The sequence below is a fragment of the Camelus bactrianus genome, chromosome 12 (assembly GCF_048773025.1).
Source record: "Camelus bactrianus isolate YW-2024 breed Bactrian camel chromosome 12, ASM4877302v1, whole genome shotgun sequence".
Lineage (NCBI taxonomy): Eukaryota > Metazoa > Chordata > Mammalia > Artiodactyla > Camelidae > Camelus > Camelus bactrianus.
Genome location: NC_133550.1, coordinates 24484038 through 24504875, shown reverse-complemented (window position 1 = coordinate 24504875; position 20838 = coordinate 24484038). Strand labels below are relative to the sequence as shown.

At 36.7% G+C, this 20838-nt stretch overlaps 1 protein-coding gene across 5 annotated transcripts in view; it reads right to left on the bottom strand.

Annotated features, from left to right (window-relative positions):
* The window catches only part of CPNE8 (copine 8), a 195654-nt gene that overhangs the window by 141302 nt on the left and 33514 nt on the right, over window positions 1-20838 (bottom strand). For all 5 annotated transcript variants that reach the window (XM_045507043.2, XM_074375046.1, XM_074375045.1 and 2 more), the window contains exons 2-3: window positions 15278-15318; window positions 13955-14001 (exon numbers count right to left, since the gene is read on the bottom strand). In XM_045507043.2, the coding sequence (XP_045362999.2) occupies window positions 13955-14001; window positions 15278-15318 (88 nt within the window). The remainder of the gene's footprint in view (window positions 1-13954; window positions 14002-15277; window positions 15319-20838) is intronic.

Genomic DNA, 20838 nt, shown 5'->3' with positions numbered 1-20838 from the left:
CCTCACCATAATCCCACAGGGTAGGTACTATTATGTTAGTCCTACTTGGAGGTGAGGAAATTGAGGTAGAGGGTCCCAGACTATGTCACTTTGGCTACAAAATCTACATTCATTCTTTCTAGGTGTGGATGAAAAATGCTGCCTGCCATCTCAGTAAACAAAGGATGTTGCAGCCTTCAAGCCACTATAGCTGTCCCTGAGAGAACTCAGCATGGAGACAAAGGGGCTGCCCATGGCCACTGCAGTCACCCCCAAAGGTGCACCCTGAGGGGACTCAGGATGGGAAAGAATAGGACACTGGCCCTAGACAGCTAAGGTGCATATCAAAGGAATGATTTCAATAAGCCCAGACTCTTGTATCTTCCCATATATAGAAAAGTGCTAAGTTCATTAATTTGAGATATTTGGGGGTTTTTAAATTAACTAATCTTTTGATGTTCTGACTTACTTGGTCTTTGTTGCAAAAATCTCTATATACCCTGGCTCCTCCCTTACCTCTTTCTAGCAGTACCTCAGAGCCATCTGAAAGGCTGCCTTCTGGACTCGAAGTCCTCAGAAAGACTGACGAATAAAACATAATCCTCAGCTTTCAGGCTGTGCATTTTTTTCAGTCGACATAGGACTCTCCAGTATTTCAGCCTAGAACATATTAGGCTCTGAGAAGATTCAACAATGGATCTTTCCATGATTCCTAATTTTAAGGAACTGAGAATAAGAGCATGCAGCAAATAACACAGTCTAGCAGTACCCACACCCCACTCCCCCTAAAAAGCTGTGTAGCGGTCAAGGAGTACAAATCTGAACCAGGGAGAGCCTGAGCTCTCCCAGCCTTTCTACAGCCTGGAGGGAAAATAGTTTCTAGACCAAAGCAGAGAGCATCAAACTAGCAAATGTACAACACTCTCAAAGAGAAACTCAGCCAGTACCCAGATTCCCCAGCACCTCAATCACTCTTGTGGATTTTAACCCAAACGCCACTCAGAGGGAAGAAGATGGTGTGAAATTCTCCAGGGTAAGGTCCACTGAGTTGCAAGCCAGAAATTCCCCAGGGCCTGTGAGCCATTAAAATAGCCACAAGATGTTTCTTAGGGAACAATGGTTTGTCAGCAGTATGTGCGTGTGGCTGAGTATACTCCGTTATCTCAAGTGAAGATTAACAAGTGGCCACTAAAACTTTTAGCGATTCATCTATAAATCATGAACATCTATTATAACATGCCTTCAGACACACAGCGCTGAAATTGATTTTGATGATGTCACCGGTAACCTTCATATTGCTAAATCAGGTAGTCACTTGTTGGCCCTCATCACACCACACTGCTCAGCAGCATTTGACAGCTGTCTATGCCTTCCTTTCTGACGCTGTTGTTTTTGGCTTTTTGACACCATACTCCCCTGTTTCTCTCTTCTTCCTAGATTCTCAGACATACCATCTCTCATCATCACAACACAATTCCAGGCCCTCATCATCTGTCCATCTTCACTCTTCTATTAGGTTACTTAATCTATTATTTGGCTTTAAACCCCATCTACATGATGATAACTTCCAAATGCTATGTCAGCCCAGATATCCTCTGAGACTCATGCAAACAACCATCTTTTTGACTTATATGTATATGGTTATCTTACAGGAACATCAGAATTATCATCTAAAGTTTAAATGTTTATTTTACAACACGAACACCACTCCAACCCTGGTCCTTACCAAGTCTACCCTTGGTCAATAAATGATACCACCATCTACTTCATTCCTTAGGCCATAAATGAGAGTCATCCTTTGCAACTCCTTTTTAACCCACCAGCCCTATTCATCACCAGCTCATAAACTGTCAGTTTCAACTTCAACACACATCTCACAGCTGTGCACTTCTCTCCCTGTCTCTTGTCACCAGCTTAATTCAAGCCTTTCATCTTTCTCATGGACGACCTCGAGAGCCTTCTACCTCTCATCTCTGCTTACTCTTGCTCCTCCTCCAAGTCATCCTCCATGTAACATCCAGAGTCATCTTTTGAAAAATGTAAACACAGTCCTGCAATGTTAACACCCTAAAAATCATTAATGGCTCCCCATAGTACTTTGAATAAAACCTCTTTTCTTTGGTCTACAAGACCTGGCCCCTGTCTACCTCTTAAACTTCATCATGGGCCAATATCCCCCCTTTCTCTTTGCCCCAGCCAGCTGGTCTTCTTTTAGATCACTTTACACATCAAACCCTTCCCATTCTATGGCCCTTTTACCTGCCATTTCTTCTTCCTGGAATGCTCTTAATACCGCTCTTGCATGGCTGACTTTTTTATTCTTTAAGCCCCTGGCTCTAAATATCTAATCTAAAGTAGGTCCTCCCAACCCTACAACTACACTCCTTCATAGCACCTGTTTTTTCCCCTTCATAAAACTTATATTTTGGAATTACACTTTTGTCTGTTTTGTATCTCCCTTACTATACAATAAGATCCAAGAAGGCACAGGACACTGTAACTGCTTAATTATATAATGGTTTAAAGGGTTTTTCTCATGCTCTGGCTGACCAGGGTTGAGCAGGAGAGGAGGGAGGCTTGGGTTGTCCACCCAACCCCCTCCTGGTGCTGCATGAGGGGACCATGCTCAGTGCCCTGTTTTTGCCCCTAGTGCCCTGCTTTTGACCCCAGTGCCCTCCTCTGGACCCCAACACCTCAAAAATAGCAGTTGGGTGTTCCATGCATCTTGTTGTTCATAACTCACCCCAACCTCACATATCCGCTATTGTTTTGGGCCCCTTGCAATTTCCTTGTATCCTGTTGTTCAAGCTGCAGGCTTCAGCCTGCAGCAGGAGGTCCCAGGCCTTAGCCTGCTTAAAAGGTCAAAAGCATTTATCAACCTGACTTTAAACTGCACAAGTTTTTCTCTGGAGCTCTTTTCCATGAAGTCCCTCCCTAGGCATCCTTTGTTCTAGGTACAAGAATGTTGAGAGTCCCAAGCCAGAGGTGAACTTCATACCCAGCAGAGGGAAGGGGACCACTCCACTTGCAAAAACAAGAACAACTTTGCAACAAAGTGCTCCCCTGTATGCAATCTGTATGGAAACTAGCTCCACCCCCTTGAACTTTTACTATAAAAGCCCCTGTCTTCTCTCCCCAGCAGGCTCACCATCTTAGAGGCATTAGCCCACTGCGACCTCCTTTGCCTGGCAAAGAAATAAAGCTGCCTTTTCTACCTGATCCAAAACTCTGTCCTTGAGTCTTAATTCAGTAAGCAGGGTAAGGATGCCACATTTTAGAAACACACACATATATCAAATCATTATGTTTTACACTTTAAACTTATACACTGTTAAACATCACTTACATCTCAATAAAGCTGGAAAATTTTTAAAAATGAATAAAATAAGAGCAGAACAGGAAAAAATAGTTGAAGAGATCAAAATTATTCTTTTTTTTTTCAGCTAACAATCAGAAAAGTTGTGTTGAAAGTATGCTTCTTGTTCCATTGGTCATAAAATCTCGATAGAGCTAACAGACTTCAACTTAGCCTTATAAACATAGGCAAATTACATTAAGTCAAAGCTTGTAAGTATCTATGGTCAGAAATATTTGTAAAACTATTTTACGCCCTTTACTAAAAAGAAAAATTTCAAGGCCAATCTACAGTTCTGTTTCTAAAACTGGTATGGCTGATGCTGGGAATCCAAATGAATGTAACAGAATATTTTCCTTAAAGATGCATAATATATTGTTGCCAAAACAATAATGCCCTAAGACTGACTATTCCTTCCATAGAGAATACTGGTTTTACGAAGTTCTTTCAACCACATGCTATATAATTTCTCATTAACTGTCTTCTGTTACACTCCCCTCAATCTATCATAGTGGGAAAGTCATGATACATATAGTTAAAACTCTTCAAATGTCTCCTAGAGGAATGTAATCTCTATAGACTGAATGTTCCACAGTATACTGTAATTAAAATCTCTTTTATAAAAGAGAAAATAAAACCAAACCCCCCTAAAAAATAAAAAGAGAAAAAAAACCCAAAAAAACGTCTAGTTGCTCTGCAGCATGTATCCAATATTGAAGACAGTGTCAACAGCCATACAGAGCTGTCAGTGGTTTAGCAACAATGATTGCCTAAAGACCGTGGGGAGTTTCCTTTCTCCTGTATCAATAACATTAGATGTTTCACTCCAAAATTTCTATAGAACAAAAAGAGAGAATGAAATGTGTATACCCTAAGTTTTAAGAGGCAAATAGCATGTTGTCAATGGATGCTATAATTCAAATTCCAAAATATGTAGTAAAAGTTACAATAAAAAGCAGCAGAATAAGGATTGGACTCTCACAACTAGTTAGCATGCCCCATAAATGTTCTCATAAGAAAAATGGTCTTTGTACTAAACTATTTAAAAGGATTCTTGCAATTCATAAATTCTGAAACAACAGTCATTAAGTGTGTACCCTATTTGAAGGTATCCTCAAATTTATCCTCTTAACAACAAGTACTTGAGCACCTTCTAAGAACAAAAGCCCTATGCTAAATGCTGTAGCCTAGGATCTGGAACTTTAAGGAGCCCTGAATTAAGAAGTGAAGTTAACAAATAAAAGAAAATAAGTTCACAATAAAAGTCTTTGATTGTTTAATGATATAAAGTAGAAAGTGACAAGGACCATAAGAAAGATACACAAGTTATGGGGTTTCAAAGGTGCAAAGAGGAAATTCTAGTTGGGAGGGCTAGAAAAGACCTTTTGGGGGGGAGGGTATAGCTCAAGTGGTAGAGCACATGCTTAGCCTTCATGAGGTCCTGGGTTCAATCCCCAGTACCTCCTCTCAGAATAAATCAATGAATAAACCTAAATACTCCCCCCCAAAAACTGGCCTTTAGCAAAATTAAAAAATAATATTAATAAAGAAAAGAAAAGAAAAGACCTTTTACCAGTAGGTAAAACTAACATTTAAACTGAGCTATGAAAGATTTTCTCATCCTTTCTGAATGTGTGTGTGTTTATATATTATACATATATTATTCAGTATAGATATGAATAAATATTAAAACAGCTCCATGTCAATGGAATGGTGCAGGACAGAGACAATGTCAAACTGTATTAATCAGCATTTGGCAGTAGATTTGCCTCCAAAGCGCAATCACTATGGGGTATAAACAACTTCAGCTTCCTTTCATTACATACTGACAGATGGAATCCAGAACCAATTCAATAATTTGAACGTTTAAAAGTAACTCACAAAATAGATGATCTATATAGATAACTAAAATTTAACTCAAAGGAGTTAACTGCAACATTTTCAGTACCTCTCAAAGTCAAGTGAGTGTGCATCCTTAGGGATATGACTTTGCTATTTCCATTTGCCACTAAGAGGCTTTCCATATTTTCATAGTTCCTGGCACCCAAGTATCATTTCTAGCTCCAAAATTATTATGCACTGAAACATCATTTTAGTTTTAAAATTACTTTGATAATTCACAATCTTTAGACAGATTTTATTGAAGATATGCAAGTAATTCTAATAGTGTCAGATATAATTGTAAACTTGCAGACTTCAACTACAGATTAATTTTAAATAATTTTTCTATCACTTTATTTGGAGTGTTTGTTTCAATATATTTTAAGCTCATTTTTCTTTTTTATTCCACCTTACTATCTAAAAGTAATTCATCCCAGAACATAAAATCATGTGGTTAGTTAATATATACGTTTCCAGAATACATTTAAATTCAAATACAAACACAATATTATTGACATAGTATTGATACCTAAATCAGTAAATGAATTGTATAGACACACTGAAGTTGCTGGTAAAACTCTTCAATTAAATTATATCCTCTTGAGGTAAAAATACTGTCTATTTTAAACTTTTTCCACCACTGTAGCTGCATGATAGGCACCCAATGAACTTAGGTCAAAATGATAAATGGATGAATATATCTAAAATTATTAATAAAGTATCTATAAAGTTGTTTTACTTATCTAATTCCAAATACCCTAAGAGTAATTATCAGAGAGGTCCTTACTATTATTTTGTAAAATAATGTTCAATACTTAAAAGATAATGGGACAAACTGATAAAATGTGCGAAACACTTTTATGAACTCCATAGCATCATAAAATCACAGACTTGCAAGTAATTAATGCTAACCAAGTCTAACTTTTTTTTCCTGATGACTCAGTCCAGCCCCTGTTTGAATACAGGACATCCGCTACAGTTCTAATTCCAGGATACTGTTCTAGGAAACCCATTCCATTCTACTGCAGGATACTTGAAATGTTAAAATGTTACAAAAGTCTCCCTCACTGTGAACTAAATAATGCCTGTTTGTCTCTTCAACGTTTGAGCCAAACTTTTTGCTTCCTCCTTTTTTGTTTCAACATCAAGTAACTATACCCCTATTTCTAAATCAAAATACTTTTAAGAATTTGAAGACAATTATTATGACTATTCAGAGTCTTTGCATTTTTCAAGTTAAACATCCCTTCATTCCTATGGCATGGTGTCCATCTCTTTCTTCAAGATGGTAGCTGTCAAGTATATACTTGGCATTTCAATGGTCTCAAATGTAGAACTGAAAAGTAATAATCTAGATTTGCTCCCACCAGAGCAAAATAGAGGAGTATTTGATTGTATCACATGAATTGCCAAACTCAACCATTTTTGACCTACAAAAAATGACAACTTCATGTAGCCCAACATAATAGCATTATCTTCCTTGAGGTTAAGCACTGCACATCCATCAATGCATCCACAGATTGCACTAGCTTTTTAGCAGGTATGTAACACCGCATATTAGGTCTGAGGCCAAGTAAATCTCATAGGTCATTTTCTCATCAACTGCTGGGCTTGTGCAATGAATTTTACAGAATATTATAATGCAGGGATTTACTTACCTGCCACTTACTAGTTCCATTATCCTTACAAAGCATTTTGATTCCTTAGACTACCAATGTAGCCTTCATCAGATAGTGCTTTCTATGCACCAGTCACATGTAGTCATGGTTAAAATGTAATCCTCACAACAGCTGTGTGAGCTAGAATCATCGGCCTAATTCCCAACATTTCAGATGAGGAAACAGTCACTAAGAGGTCAAGCGAACTCCCTTAACCACTGTATCAAACTGGCTCTCAAAATTTAAAAACTGACTTTTCTCAAATGGTTTTGTGGGGATTTAATAATATACGTATAGTGCATTTCATTTTTTTCACCCCTTTCCTTATCCACCTAGTTCAATTAAATGCTAAATACAGTGGAAATTACCAGCAAAATGCTGTCTCTTGCATCTGGCACTTCCTTTCTATTCTTCCAGACCATTCTCTAGTTCTTAACACTTTAAACTCTTTTGAAATACTATATATTGAAACTGCTTCTTAACTGGTATCTCCGCATCTTCATCAATCTTTTCCCTGACCACTCCATATAATTCTCTGTCCTATTTCTCAATTTCTACTTTGCTTTTATACCCATCTGATGTATTATTCCCTCTTACTTATACATTCTACCCCTTCAAAGAGAAAAAAATAAATAAGTAAAATACTGTTTCCTGATTTATGTTATTATGCCATTTTCTCTAAATAGTACACCTCCTATTTGTTTTTCATTCAAAGCCAAGCTTAAGAAAATATGAATAAAGCCCCAAAGATCAACTTATAGAATTCCTTTCCATTAATAAAACCAGAATGTGATGGTTAGGATCAGATAAGGATTCTGCAAATCAGGGACCGTGGAGCCACATGTCCTGGGTGAAAATCCCCATTCTGTTATTTACAACTGGGTAATTTTGTTCAAGTCACTTAGGTTTTCTGTGCTTTAGTTTCCTCATATATAAAATAAGGATTATAATGGCATCTACCTCTGAAGGCTGTTGTGCAAACTAAATTAGTCAATATTCCAAAGAGCTTCAAACAGTAGTCATGATTATTAGGAAAGACTTTGTAAATTAAAAAAAGAAATGCATATCTCATTGGTTAGGCAGTAGGAAAGCCTCATCGTTAGGGATCTGTATTGGCTGAGATGCCAGGTCCTGTACCTTATGTATATTTATCTCAGTTCCTTTCTTAGTCCCTCAAGTAATATTATTTTCTGAGCACTCCTGGTAAAGGCTCATCTCCATCTGGCCTGATGCCTGTCGTCCATCAACAGTTCCACTGGACTGTCCCAGGCCTTCGAGAAAGGTCACCTAAAGTGAGTAACAGGAGTCAGCACGTCTCTTAGGAAAATAATCAAAGGAATAATTAGAGTAACATGTGAGAGTGGGGCAAGGACTGAGATTGGAGAATGTTGTAACAAGAAAGACAAAGGATATAATAGGTCTGAATAAAAGAGTGGCTCATCTAAGTTTATTTTATGAACAAAAAGTCATAGCACTGAACAACAAATTCAGTAAGAAAGCTTTGGGAGAAAAAAATCCAGGATCACTGAAAAGATTGCAGTTTGATGTTTTGGCTGTTGATGTTATTAGCTAAATGTGGAGCAAAGAAGAAGCAGGCACAGAGTAAAGATGATGGATTTACATTTGGAAATCTAGAATTTGAGATAAATATTGAATAACCATATGGAAATGTAAAGAAGCAATTAGCTATGAGAAACTGGTGCTCAGTAGCCCACCGACCCATTATCAGTACAATTTTTGAATTGGTTTATTCTCCCAGGTTTGAGAATAAATTATAATGATCTTATTATTCTCACCTTCCCTTTCACAGTTTAGACACCTTGGTACAAAGGGTGGCTGCAGACTAATCTGTGGCAACAAATAGCACACATCTCACCAGGGAAATCTTGCCAGAATCTGTAACCTCATTAAAACAATGCACTAACTTCCTGGAATAGCCAGCAACTACAAGCAGAGAGAAATGCCTTTTATTTTCATATGTTCCCGTCCCCTCCAGTGATCACCCTTCCATCTGAATGTGGAAATATTCTAGAAAATAAGTTAAATAAAATAATAATTCTGGAGAAGATCAGCAAGGTGGCAGAGTGGAAAGGCCCTGAGCTCACCTCCTCTCAGGAGCACACTAAAATCACAACTATTTACAGAGCAGCTATCGATGAAAAAGACCAGAACCTACCAGAAAAGATCTTCTACAACGAAATACATGAAGAAGGAACCACAATAAGTTGGGTAGAAGGGGTTGGACTCACGATACAGTCACATCCCATACCCCAGGATGGGTGACCCACAAACTGGAGAATAATTACATTGCACAGGTTGTCCCACATGAATGAGAGTTCTGAACCCCACATCAGGCTCCCAAGCCTGGGGGTCCTGCACCAGGAAGATGGGCCCTCAGAGCATTTGGCTTTGAAGACCAGCAGGGCTTAATTTGGGGGAAGTCTCAAAGCACTGGGGGAAATAGAGACTCCACTCTTAAAGGGTGCACAAAAAAATCTAACATGGTCTGGAAGACAGGGCAAAAGCAGTAATTTGACAGAAGTGTGGGCAAGAACTACTTACCGGTCTTGGAGAGTAACTCAGAGAGGCATGAGCCAACTGCAGATCACTCTGGGGACAAAGACTCTGATGGCAGCCATTCTTATATGGGCCCTTCTACCACAAGGAAACTGCTGCCGGTGGGCACCGTCATGAAAGCCTCCATCTAGCTCATTAGCACTAATAGCTGGGCATACCCCAACGCCTACAGGCACCACTGCTGGGAAGCCTCAGGCCAAGCAATTAACTGGGCGGGGACACAGCACCACCCATCCACAGACAGGCTACTTAAGGAACTCCGGAGCACACACTGGGCTTGAGACATGGCCCTGCCCACCACAGGGCCCAGGATACCCTCCACCCACCAGTGGGCATGCAACAGTCCCAGCACCCCCTGGGCCTGGGCTCTGCCCTTCAGGAAGCCTGCCCTAGCCGCTAGACCAGCCTCACCCACCAGGGGGCAGACACCAGATGCAGGTAAACCACAATCTCACAGCCTGCGAACCCAGCTTGCCCCAAGCAGGCTAGACGCCACCATGAGAGCAGGTGGGCCTGGCCTTTGCCCAAACTGCAGGCCCACGAAGCTTCAAGACAACATAGACCCTGTACTCAAACGTGTCAGGAACCAGGACTCCCAACCTATGGGAGCCCTGGGCCCTGCAACCAGACCTGCCTCTACCAGCCAGGAGTCTGGCAACTAACTCCAGGCCCTGGCATCACAAACACCAGCAACAGCTGGAGTCTTCTGAACCCTGACTCCACCCACCTGTGAGCCACCACTAAGCCAGGGCCCCTGGGGTTTTTCAGTCCCACCAACCAACAGCCAGTAGACTCCACACAAGGCAAGGCATTGCAACCAACTGAACCAAAAGCCAACCTAGACTACCGGACTGCCCACATAAGTGGATCACAACAAAAGGACCCACTCAGCCCTCTTTGGGGGAACCCCTAGAGCGTACAGCTTGGGTGACAAGGGGGGAATGTGCTGCTGGACACACAGGACATCTGTTACAGAAGGCCACTTCTCCAAGGTCCTAAAACATAACTAACCTACAAGACACATAAAAATACACCTTAGGCAAAATGAGGAGACAGAAGAACATGCTCCAGATGATGGAACAAGATAAAACCCCAGAAAAAGGACTAAGCGAAATACAGATAGGCAATCTATTCAAAAAATATTTCAGGCTAGTGATGTTAAAGATGATCAAAGAATTTAGGAGAAAAATGGATGCACAGAGCAAAAAGTTAGAACTTTTAAACAAAGAGTTAGAAAATATAAAGAACAATCAAAAGAATTTTAAAAATGAGGACAGTTTAAAAGACCTCTGGGACAACATCAGACACTAATATTCACATTAAATGGGTCCCAGAAGGATAAGGAGGCTGAGAACATATTTCAAGACATAATAGCTGAAAACTTCCCTAACCTGAGAAAAGACACAGTCATCTAAGTACAGGAAGCACAGAGAATGTCATTCAAGATTAACCCAAAGAGGAACACATCAAAACACATTGTAACTAGTATGACAAAAATTAGAGATAAATATTAAAAGAAGGATGGAAAAGCAACAAATAACATACAAGAGAACTCCCATAACGCTATCAGCTGATTTTTCAGTAGAAACTGAGGCCAGAAGGGAGTGGCTTGATACATTTAAAGTGATGAAAGGGAAAAACCTATAACCAAGATTACCCTACCCAGAAAGGCTCTTGTTTTGACTTGATGGAGACATTGAAAGCTTTACAGATTCAGCATCACCAAACCAGCTTTATGAGAAATAGTAAAGGAACTTCTCTAGGCAAAAAAAGAGCCAAAACAAGAAACATAAAAATTATGAAATGAAAAATCTCATGGATAAAGGCAAACACACAGCAAAGGTGGGAAATCATCCACACACAAAGCTAGTAGAAAGGTTAACAGATGAAAGTAGTAAAATCATCCATAGTTACAATAAGCAGTGAAGTGATACAGAAAACAATTAGATGTAAAATGTGGTATCAAAAACAGTAATCATGAAGGGAAGAGAGTATAAATGCAAGGCATTTAAAATGCATTTGAAATTAAGACATCAGCAACTTAAAACAAGCATTTACATATATATATACACATATATATATGTATACATATCTGTATAAAAACCTCATGGTAATCACAAACCAAAAACATACTAATACACACAAAATAAAAAGGAACCCAAATATGATGCCAAACATAGTCATTAAATCACAAGAAAACAGAACAAAAGAAGAAGAAAAGAAAAAAAAGACCTACAAAAATAAACCAATCAACAAAATAGCAATAAGAATATACATATCAATAACTACCTTAAATGTAAATGGACTAAATGCTCCAAACAAAAGACATATAGTGGCCAAATGGATACAAAAACAAGACCTGTATATACACCACCTATAAGAGACTCATTTCAGATCTAAAGACACACACAGACTAAAGTGAGGGGATGCAAAAAGAAAGCCATTCAAATGGAAATCAAAAGAAAGTGTGGAATTAGCAACATTTATATCAGATAAAACAGACTGTAAAGCAATGACGGTCACAAGGACACCACATAATGATCAAGGGATCAATCCAAGATATAATTGTAAATATATATGCACTCAACATAGGCACACTTAAATACATTAAGCAAATATTAACAGACATAAAAGGAAAAATCAACAGTAACACAATAATAGTAGGGGGATTTTAACACCCCACTTACATCAAGGGACAGATCATCCAGATGGAAAATTAATAAAGAAACATTGGCCTTAAATGACACATTAGACCAGATGGACTAAACTGACATATAAAGGGCATGCCATCCACATCTAGTCCACACTATGAGACTAGAAATAAACCAGAAGAAAAAAAACTGCAAAAAACACAAATACAAGGTGCCTAAACAATATGCTACTAAACAATTAATGGATCACTTAAGCAATCAAAGAGGAAATCAAAAAATACCTAGAGATAAATGAAAATGAAAACATGATGATCTAAAACACATGGGATGCAGCAAAAACAATTTCAAGAGGGAAGTTTATAGTAATACAAGCATAACTCAGGATTCAAGAAAAAATTCAAAAAAACAACTTAACCTAACGCCTAAAGCAACTGGATAAAGAACAAACAAAACCCAAAATTAGTAGAAGGAAAGAAATCATAAAGAGCAGAAAAGAAGAAATGAAATAGAGACTAAAAAAAAAAAAGAAAGAAAGAAAGAAAGAAAAAGAAAAAGAAAAAAAAATCAATGAAACTGGTTCTTTGAAAAGAGAACCAAAATCATTAAACATTTAGCCAGACTCATCAAGAAAAAAGGGAGAGGGCCCAAATCAGTAAAATCAGAAATGAAATAGGAGATGTTACAACTGACACCACAGAAATAAAAGGATCGGAAGAGACTATTACAAATAACTATATGCCAATAAAATGGAAACCTAGAGGAAATGGACACATTCTTAGAAACATACAATCTCCCCAAACTGAACCAGATAGAAAGAGAAAATATGAACAAACAATTTACCAGTAATAAAATTGAATCAGTAATTAAAATACTCCCAATAAACAAAAGTCCAGGACTAGATACTTCCACAGGTGAATTCTACCAAACAGTTAGAAGAGAGTTAACACCGTGGATGGACTTGGAGGGGGTTATGCTAAGTGAAATAAGTCAGACAGAGAAGAAAAATACTGTATGATATCATTTATATGTAGAGTCTAAAAAATACAACAAACTAGAGAATATAACATAAAAGAAATAGACTCGCAGATACAGAGAACAAACTAGTGGTTATCAGAGGGGAGTGGGGGGAGGGGCAACATAGGGGTACGGAGGTAAGAGGTACAAACTATTATGTATAAAATAAGCTTCAAGGATGTATTATACAACACAGGTAATACAGCCTCTACCTTATAATAACTATAAAAGGAGAATCACCTTTAAAACTCATGACTCAGTATACTGCACACTTGTAACATATAATATTGTACATCAACTATATTGCAATATAAATAAATAAAATAATTTACCATGAAAAATTATAATTCTGCCTCCATGATTTTACTCCATTCAACCATATTATTTGTATTAGGAAACTGGGTTTCTACTTTATTCTCAAGTAACATTACTGTCAAAAGCAGGTGATAACTGATATCAAGCATCACACTTCTTAAAACCCTTTAAAGCAGTATTTTATAGAATCATCGGTTGACCTCAAAAAGTGAGACTAAATCCAGACTTCAATTATGTCAGAATTGGAACACATTAAATTTATGTAAGACTTAGGAAAATGCAAATTTCAAGGCTAGATAATTCCATAGAAAGATCATAAATGAGCCAAACACTGAGGATTATTAAAAACAAAACACAAAGATTGCTTTCATCAAATTGAAATGAAATAAAATGAAAAAGAAATTCAATCTTCAGATTGAAGAAGACTTAAAGTAACTGAAAACAGGGAAGTATCATCTTGAGCACATTGTAACTTATACCATGTCTTCCAGCACAGTGGTATTTTTAAAAATTTCAATACTTACCTCTCTCCATTCTTTATTTCCAACTCCTTGTACATATAAGACACAAACTACAAAAGATGAAACAAAAAATATATCTGAACATTTTTTACAAACATCAGATATAAATGTATAGAATTTATTTTTTCAGGTGTCCAAAAGCTACATTAAAATTAATTCCTAATTCCTAACCTTACTCTGGCAAGAACATTGTTAATAAATCATGACATGATTAAAAATTCTTTTAAAGAAGCAAAAAACTGTATCAGGTCTTTAGAATTTAACATATATACAGTTTGGCACAAAAAAATATGATTATTTGCTAATGCCTTTATCTACATTACACTACAGATATAGATAATTTTTAACTATATTTAAACAGTTTGAAATATTTCAGTATGCTACTAGCCGTAAGTCAAGCTCTTCCTAGGACACCTACAACACAAAGCCATCACAGAAAGGACAATCTGGAGCAAATCATACTGTACACTTACTAACTGTAACTCCTACCCTCAATATTTGTAAATAAGTAAGAATTCCTGTCAACCACGAAAGTAAGTTGCAAAAAGAGAGATTAAGAATTTGGGGTAAAGATTAAGGGATGAAAAATACCCCAGCCATTTGTCAAATGAGCCATAGGAATTTTTAATATCCACAAATTGTAATGCCTTTTCTCCACTGACTACCTCAAGAATTTTTCTGTCATCTTACGAAAACTTTCTCCTGTAATTAAACTACAAAGGTTCACACATTTGTAGATACGAAGAGCCTCCAGATATCAATTTCTAAATATTACAAGATTTGGACTCATTACTTGATTTATACATTAATTCTGCCATTTTCTAATTTAAACTGCCTTTCATTTTACAAGTCATCTCCAATTTTCAATATGTAATTAGGAATCAAAAAATTCAGGTCATTCGAGATGTTGTATATTTCACTTAGTTGTGCATGCCTTTATATCCTGCATTTATTCATAACGAAGGAACATTATTACTCTGTGACAGGATCACTTAAAACTATGGCTCATTACAGGTATCTCTCAAATAAAATTTTTACCATATGGCTATACAGTGAGGTTTTAATTTCAAAGTGAACTGTCCTACATTGCAGTCATCTGCCTTTTCATCTCATTCTCAAAATGCTGAGCAATTCTCTCCCATTAGCCAGAGTACTGCCCAGGTAGATGAATGAGAACGCAGGGCCTGAGACCATACCCCTTCTTGCTTTCTAGGCTTTAAAACAAACTCTTAAATTAGGAACTCTGATATTCATACAATTTTTTTTTGCAGAATCAAGTGAGTAAAATAGGGAAACTGTTTCAAAAAGCAAGTAATAGATACTTACTTGGATCCGATTTAGAAAACGTGTCTCTGTCAAGGAGATTTCTGTCGAATAAAAGAGAAAATGTTAGACGAATGTAACAGTAGAATATTTATATAAATATATAAAGTATATAAATGTGCATATATACAGTTGACCCTTGAACAATGTGGAGTTGGACACTGATCCTCCTCAGTTGAAAATCCACGTATAACTTTATAGTTGGCTCTTTACATACTCGTGTCCTTCATATCCTCAGTTCTACATCCAGTGGATCCAACTAGACACAGATCTTGTAGTGCTGTAGTATTTACGGTTTTAAAAAGAAATGAGGACAGTTTAAAAGACCTCTGGGACAACATCAAAGACACTAATAATTCACATTAAATGGGTCCCAGAAGGAGAAAGAGGCTGAGAACATATTTGAAGACATAATAGCTGAAAACTTTCCTAACTTGAGAAAAGACAGTGTAAGTGGACGTGTGCAGTTCAAACCCATTTTGTTCAAGGGTCTGCTGTATTACATATATGTAACATGTTCATGTATTATATATGTACACGACTAAATAAAATTTTGCTAAAGATCTGCTTGTACTTATTCAAACTGAACATCACTGGAGGTCCAGAAGCAGAGGGATAAAGAATGGACAGATAACAAGACTTTCCACATTACAAGATTAAAATCTCTTTGAGAGAATTAACTGTTTTAAGTTTCTTTTCATCCCTTCATTAATTAGTATATAGACGCTCAGAAATGTTTCCTGAATTGAACTGTCAATTGTTACTAATCCAAAATTGTTTGGGATTCAGAGCACATGATCAAATCAATCCATACAATTAGAAGGCAACAGCAAAGTACCATCTCTTGGCACGTGTGTGACATCAACCCTGAAAAGAGTTTTATGTTGTTATTGTGGTTTGGGAATCTAAGATGAAAGTACAGATCCTTTTTGAAAGTTTTTTTTTTTTTCAAAAGTGGAAAAGATTAAAAAGACCATTGTTAGCATTATTTTTTTCTTGTTTACAGGTATTTCCACATCTACAAGATAATAAAAATGGAAAATCAGAAAGTGTGAAAGTCTGGATTCCCCTAATGTTGGGGTGTCCTGTTACTTTCAAAGATACTAACACAGTCCTGTACTTTATGCTCATAACAGGAACCCTGAGTAATCAAAGAAAAGTTAAGTTCAGTATGTTCTGATTAATAAGGCAGTCAATTAATTAGAAAAATTTCTATCTAAAACTTTCTTTTTCTAAAAAGTGACAATTTGAAGTTATTTCCTTGTTTGAAAACTTTGGCTATCTGGAATGACAGCCTGAAAGTTCCAAAAGTTAAATGTGTGCTTCATTTCCATCCTCCATTAACTGGTAATAATTTATAATAGTTAAATTACATTTTTATGTTTAATACTTAAAATAAAATCTCATGTTTAACCAGTCCTATTCTCCTACCAGTACAACCAGTCATGTGCTTTTATCTGTTCCATGCTTGGTATCTGAAAGGCCTTTTTTTATATCAACCTGATAGCCTTTTGTATTTCAGATTCTCAAAAAATGACTGCTTCCATGGAATCACTAAACACTGAGAAAATAAAAGCATAGTCAACTGTGAGGTCATGGGGTTGGGAAGCCGGGGCAGGCAGGCAGGCAAGGAGGAGGGCTCCAGCCCAAGAAAAGGAGAAACAATGAAGAGAAAAAAAAAAAACAATGGGAAGAGCCTGTGGCTACCTGACCCTGGGAGGGGATTTCAGCAAAGAAAAAAAACACACAGTCAACCGAACAACACAGGTAAAAAAAAAAAAAAAAAAAAAAAAGAGAGACTATGTCTCCAAATATTTCTAGAAAGAAAAGGAAATATCACACATGTTAATATATTTGGCATTGAGCTGGCTTCAAAGATCACTAGTCAGAAATCAAATTAAAATAATCCTTCTGTCCCCTAACCAGACACTGCAACTCCAGCAATGATTGGCAAACAGTAATTTAAAACATTTCCATTTGAGAAATTACTGTAATATATATTTATAAAGGTAGCTCTCCACTTAAATGGAAATTCTCCAATCCTTTCTATGTGTCTAGTTTTGCTTATAAAGTATCTTTAAAAAAATGTAATTCAGCTCTTTCTTTCAGAGTTCATAAAAATCAAGGAGAGATGACAGTGGAAGAAATTATACAGTGCTTGAGACTCAAAAACTATGTTATACACATTTAAAAGAATATAATGTGATTTTGGTGCCTTCTGTATCTTAAAAAACCCTCCAATCTTTAACCACAAATATAAAATAACAGATTTCTATCAACAACAAAGATGAATATTCTTAATCATAAACTTTACTGGCCACATCATTTCTGCTAGCCATTATGGTCCATAATACAGTGTTAAGGTCAAAAACAAACAGAAGAGCTTAGATCCTTTATATGATGAGAAAAAACTCCATAAACTCTTCATAATTCAGTCCCTGAAATTTGCAATTTCACTTTCTCATTACTGCTTCACAATGAATTTCAGCTATTCTTTGATCATATGAATAAAATAGAATAGACTCTCTCAGACTAGATTTAATTCCCAAAAGACTACTTTACTCAAAGATATATGATTTTAAAAGTTTTGAAAAGGCAATATTCTTAAGTGATACACTGCAAAAAACCAGTGATTATCAAAATGCATCATAAAGTTTGGAAGATGATAGGAATGCAAGATGTTTACTTTCTTAACATCCCATTAGAAACAAAGCACTTTCTCATTAAGTTAAATGAAAGATATTACTGCAAAGGCTGTTTTACAAAAAAAAAAAGAAAGAAAAAGAAAGAAACTAAGCTGAGGCTCAGAGAAATTGAGTAAATGAATAAGAGCATATAGCCCAGGACAGAATAATTCAATGCAGTCAGCCTTCTGAATCTGAGTTCCTTAAAATGCTACATTGTCTGAGACGCCCAGGAGAAACAACTTGTTTTCCTATCGCTGTGGGAAATGGGGAAGGCATCCTATTATACTTACTGGTTGAGCCACTAGAGGATAACATAGAATAAATTCCTGTTCAGAGACTATGAAGAGAGATGCTGTGTATGCAATGTACCAAGAGAACCAGGATGGGAGGCCAAACATAACTGTACTTAGTCACATAAGCAGCTTTTTGCAGGAAAGAGATCTCTGTAGGAGATCCTTTTTGTCTTGTCACTAACCTTAAACCAGGCACCCCTAGGTTACACTCATCTCAGGCCCTAGCACAACTTTCAAATCTTTTTTTAAATATATATAAGTTGTCACAGTAAGTTAACAAGCCTACACAACATGCCTCCACACAAGGGGAGAGGGTGATGACTCTGACTCCTAGCTCACAATTAACTGAAATGACTTCTCCTTTTCCCTTGAATATATATATATTTTATTGAAGTATGGTCAGTTTGTAATGTTTTGTCAATTTCTGGTGTACAGCACAATACTTCAGTCATATAAGAACACACATATATTCATTTTCATATTCTCTTTCACCATAAATTACTACAAGATATTTAATATAGTTCCCTGTGCTATACAGTATAAATTTGTTGTTTATTTTTTATATATTAGTTAGTGTCTGCAAATATCGAACTCCCAATTTATCCCTTCCCACCCCCTTCCCCTCATTGGTAACCATAAGTTTGTTTTCTTTGTCTGTGAGTCTGTTGATCCCACAATATCTTGCTCAACATGTTGGTTCTTCCCTAGATCAAAGAAGTAGAAATTAGGAATAAGTAATTAACAGATAACCAGATCTCTTCCCTAGCCTCCCCTTCAGTAATCTCATGAACAAACTTTGTGAATAAGATAGCATCTAAAAAGTCACAGTAAGTTAACAAGCCTACACGACATGCCTCCACACAAGGGGAGAGGGTGATGACTCTGACTCCTAGCTCACAATTAACTGAAATGACTTCTCCTTTTCCCTTGAAAACATTCATGGCTGAACTGAATCTTCAGAGTTGGTTTTTGCAGACACCAAGTCCACCATCTCCATCAGATTACTGGCATTCTGATTAAAAGCAACTTTCCTTTCTACCAACATTTGTCTCTCTCAAATATTGATCTCTGAGTGGTGAGCAGCCAAACTTGAGTTGGGTAACAGTCATAGAAAAATCTTTGTTATCTATATGAGGCACTTAAAAAAAATTAACACACACACACCACGCCTCATTGGTTTTTATATAGGACAGCTACTCTTCCCTCCATGGGGTTGTCATTTGCTTGAGTTAGGATGCCTACATTGAGTTAGGATGCCTATCATTATGCCTACAATTTTACAATGTGATGTTGAGCTTGAATGCTAAGTTAAAAATCCTGACCATGCCTTTCTATTCTGTATATCTTGATATAACTAAAACAAGGAAGAGAGCAAATACCTGAAAAGAAATGATAGAAAAATAGTGTATGAGTTAGAAAACTAACCTGAAGAAATAACCTAATCAAAAATTTAATCTGTGTTGACAGGATAAAGAAGTTGTGGTATATTTATACAATGGAATACTACTCAGTCATTAAAAATGATAAAATAATGCCATTTACAGCAACGTGGATGGCCCTGGAGAATGTCATTCTAAGTGAAGTAAGCCAGAAAGAGAAAGAAAAATACCATGTGATATTACTCATATGTGGAATCTTAAAAAAAAAAAAAAAAAAAGACAAATGAACTTATATATAAAACAGAAACAGACTCACAGACATAGAATACAGACCAGACTCTGGTTGCCAGGGGAGGAGGATGGGAATGGATAAACTGGGAGTTCAAGATTTGCAGATACCAACTGGTATATATAAAATAGTTAAACAAGTTTACACTATAGCACAGGGAAATATATTCAATATCTCGTAGTAGCTTATGGTGAAAAAGAATATGAAAATGAATATATGTATATTCATGTATGACTGAAGAATTGCACTGTACACCATAAATTGACATAACATTGTAAACTCACTATACCTAAATAAAAAAAAATTAATCTATGACTTGCATGAGTTGTTCTAGTAACTCATCTCAAATTCCAGTTAAAATGTCTGGACTTAAAAGTATAATTAAAATAACATAACTGAAGCTGAGACCCAATAAGTTAAGCTCTTATCTGTATGAAGAAGAAATACTAGGTTAACGAAAGAGGCATATTCTGCATGAAGCCTAAATGGGAGTAGATAAGCAAGAATTTAGTAGCAGCTTTCCAAGTTCATCCAAGAGAAAAGCTTCCCTGACTCCCCCTTCATTTATCAATGAGGATTATTATTCAATAATAATAATAACCAATCAATCAATTGAATAATAATCTTCATTGATATTAGTCCCTTAAAACAGAGACAAATGAGTCAAGCTACCTTCTGTTGATGACAATAGTCAGTTAGCTCACCTGACAACCCTGCTGACTCTGATTTTATGCTCAACAAGTTACTTTCCAATTTTAAGGTAGCTTCTCATATAGCTATTAGCACAGAACTGTGCTGAGTGGCCAAGATGAATATAACAGTTTTATTGACCATTACAGTTTTTATTCTCAATTGGCATTCCAAGGCCCACATGAAACAGCCAGATAGCTTCTTAACATGACATCTCAGGCTTGTC